We start from the raw sequence: 2,670 nt of genomic DNA, 5'->3' as shown, positions 1-2,670 counted from the left end.
TCATCAGTCCAAGGCAGGGATAAAGACACCTCTTGACTTGAAAATACAGGTATTACTGCTGGTCCTTACAGGAGTCAGTCGAAGCAATAGCAAGGTATGCTGAAACAGCAGTAAGCTACACCCTCACCCACATTCTTGGTCATTTAACAGCTGTGTCAAAATTCTCAAGCTCCCAGGTGAAATGGCTATTCGCTAGCAGATACTAAACAATGAATTAATGAATCTTTAAAGCGACAGAAAAATCAAGGTGCAGGTAAGGAAGAAAACTGGATTGGCACTATTATTCCAAAGGTAAAGATTTTCAACTTTGTTTCAATTAGGAGAAATTAAATCTTCCAGTATGTAACATTAACTAATTAAAACAGTTTTCACCAAAATATATAACTAAAATTGTTCTAACAATCATCGTTTTCCTTAAGCCAAAAACCAAACATTACATCTAGTAATGACAAAGACCAAAGTTTTTAGCCCTGGAAGCTCCTGAATTGAAGCAGCCAGACATCTGAAAGTCTTGATTACTTTAAACTCCCATTAAAGGCAGTATATGACACTACACACCCAGGAGTAAAAATTCTGCCAACGGTTTGAGAATAAACATTCACATTTAACAAAAAACCCCATGTATAGGCTAGTTCTTCACAACACTTTTTTCCCAGGAATCAAATGATGAAATCTGTGGTAGGCATGGGGTCCCAATCCCCTACTGAAATTTCTATATACTATCTACTAGCAACAAAGGGCTGATTCAGTATTCTCTTCATAAAGTGTCTGCTCAAAACTGTATATCTGGATGACAACCTTTAGAGTGTCCAAAGTGCTTTTGCAATGAATGTACTATCCAGATACATGCAGTCTCAAAATACTTCATGAACTCTGAAATGGTTATCTAAGGAGGGAACATCATCAGCAAAATGTAGTTGATCATTTATTTCCACACCAAATTCTTCAAGTATCTGTACAAATTTCTCATGCTCTCTCCCAATCCATGACCTCATTGTATCAAACACTTGGTATGGTGTAACATGAGCATGAACTTCAATTCCTGTCTGTGCAAGTTCTTTCAGCACTTCAGGGTAAGTAACCCAAGTATTGCTTCCTCCCGAGTGACCACCATCCAGCCAGTAAATTGCTTTTATGTTTTTTAAGAAGGCATCTGTATTCTTGTCTTTCTTAGCTTCCTTGAGCTCATAAAGCAGCTGGTTCAAAACCACACAACCTTTACTGAAGCCAATCAAAGTAAACGACACTGCACCTACAGCAGACGGTACAACGAAGTTCATAGCAGAATTATTAGAGCATTCACAATCTCTCTCTCTTTCTGTGGACGAGCAGCCATTTGTTGTAGGAACAGACTGCGGCTGTGATTTACAAGCAGCTATTTTTGCATCCTTGCTGACACCATGCACGCTTTTCTGGGACAGCAGAATATTCTGAGAGAGTCTGAAAGCATTAAATAGCAATGCATGGAGATGCTTGAAAGCTCCAAAATCAGTGCTGTGCTCTGGTGCTCCAAACATGTTGCTTGCCACAAAGTTGTCATAACAACTGAATTTGTGCAGGTGCATTCGAGAACACTTTACAACCCAAATAAAGCTATTCGGGAACCGGCGAGCAAGTATGGTAGCAACATTTTCAAAGCTCCAGTGCTCCCACTGAAAGTTTTCTGGGTGGCAAGACATGATGTCATGATAGTTCTGTAAAATTAAAAAAAAAAAAAGACATGTTACCACACTGTGAAAAGACTTCATCTCTCTCTAGCATACTTATACTGAGAAGGACTGTAACAGAGCAACATGCACCAAAGCAGCACTCGCTTGCTAGGCTTCCATAACAAGAAACTCATTATAGAAACCAGCATATTTATATTTACTTATTCTACTTCAATATTTTTACCACCCATTTTTAATACTACTAAAATTAACACAATAAAAATAAGCACATGGAAGTATTCATAATTTTTGTTGACTTCAAGAGAAGATTATTGCTCAACTTAGTATGGCACCTAATAATTTTACAGTATTTATCCGCAGAAACAGTGATTATCTTACCACAGACAAACAACAGACTGAAAACTTTGTAACAGGTTTTAATACAGAAAAAATAAATCTCATTCAGATGTATGCAGGGAGTCTATTCCCCCTGTTTGCATCCATATGGGGTATAGATGGGAAAAAAAATTAACACCAGTCATGAATGATCCTCACCTCTGAATTCATAATGGCAGACAATACTAATTATTTTATTAAGGAATAGTAAGGCCATACCCAGGAATAGTAGCCAAAACGGTTTCCTTAGACCATCCCAATACTTAAAATGAAAATCCACGAAGTCCTGCATCTTTACCTTACGGCAGAGGAAAGCCTTTCCCTAGAACAAGGCGACACTACCCCTGCGTTTGAGAAGCAACGAGGTGAGCCGCCGGCCCGCAGTGCCAGAGGATGCGGTCAGAGACCGGCCGCGGGCTGAGGGCAGCACTGCAGGGCGCTCTCTGCCATCTGTCAGCCCGGAGACAACTCCTGCCTTCCCCTGGGCACGCGGAGAAAGCAGCGGCGCCGGTGAGACCCCCGGACGGTGCCCGGGATGCCTGTGCACCCAAGGGGGAGGCGGTGCCGAGCCTCCCGATGGCAACGTGCCGTCTGGGGTTCCGCCGCCTGCTCCCCGCAGACATCC

The 2,670-nt window shown here is 41.5% G+C and overlaps 1 protein-coding gene across 1 annotated transcript; it reads right to left on the bottom strand.

Annotated features, from left to right (window-relative positions):
* Positions 1-644: 644 nt before the first annotated feature.
* Positions 645-1,694, bottom strand: LOC104505185 (chromosome unknown open reading frame, human C2orf69). Its single transcript, XM_010151458.1, has one exon. The coding sequence runs from the start codon at positions 1,677-1,679 to the stop codon at positions 855-857; it is 825 nt and encodes a 274-aa protein (XP_010149760.1). The 5' UTR covers positions 1,680-1,694; the 3' UTR covers positions 645-854.
* Between the last annotated feature and the right edge of the window lie 976 nt (positions 1,695-2,670).

This window comes from Eurypyga helias, unplaced genomic scaffold (assembly GCF_000690775.1).
Source record: "Eurypyga helias isolate BGI_N326 unplaced genomic scaffold, ASM69077v1 Scaffold18255, whole genome shotgun sequence".
In the NCBI taxonomy this organism is placed as follows: Eukaryota; Metazoa; Chordata; class Aves; order Eurypygiformes; family Eurypygidae; genus Eurypyga; species Eurypyga helias.
This window is presented reverse-complemented; position numbering and strand designations above follow the sequence as displayed.

What these genes read in the sequence shown, in the direction of transcription:
- LOC104505185 (XM_010151458.1), bottom strand. Translation starts at nt 1,679, where the DNA reads ATGTCTTGCCACCCAGAAAACTTTCAGTGGGAGCACTGGAGCTTTGAA.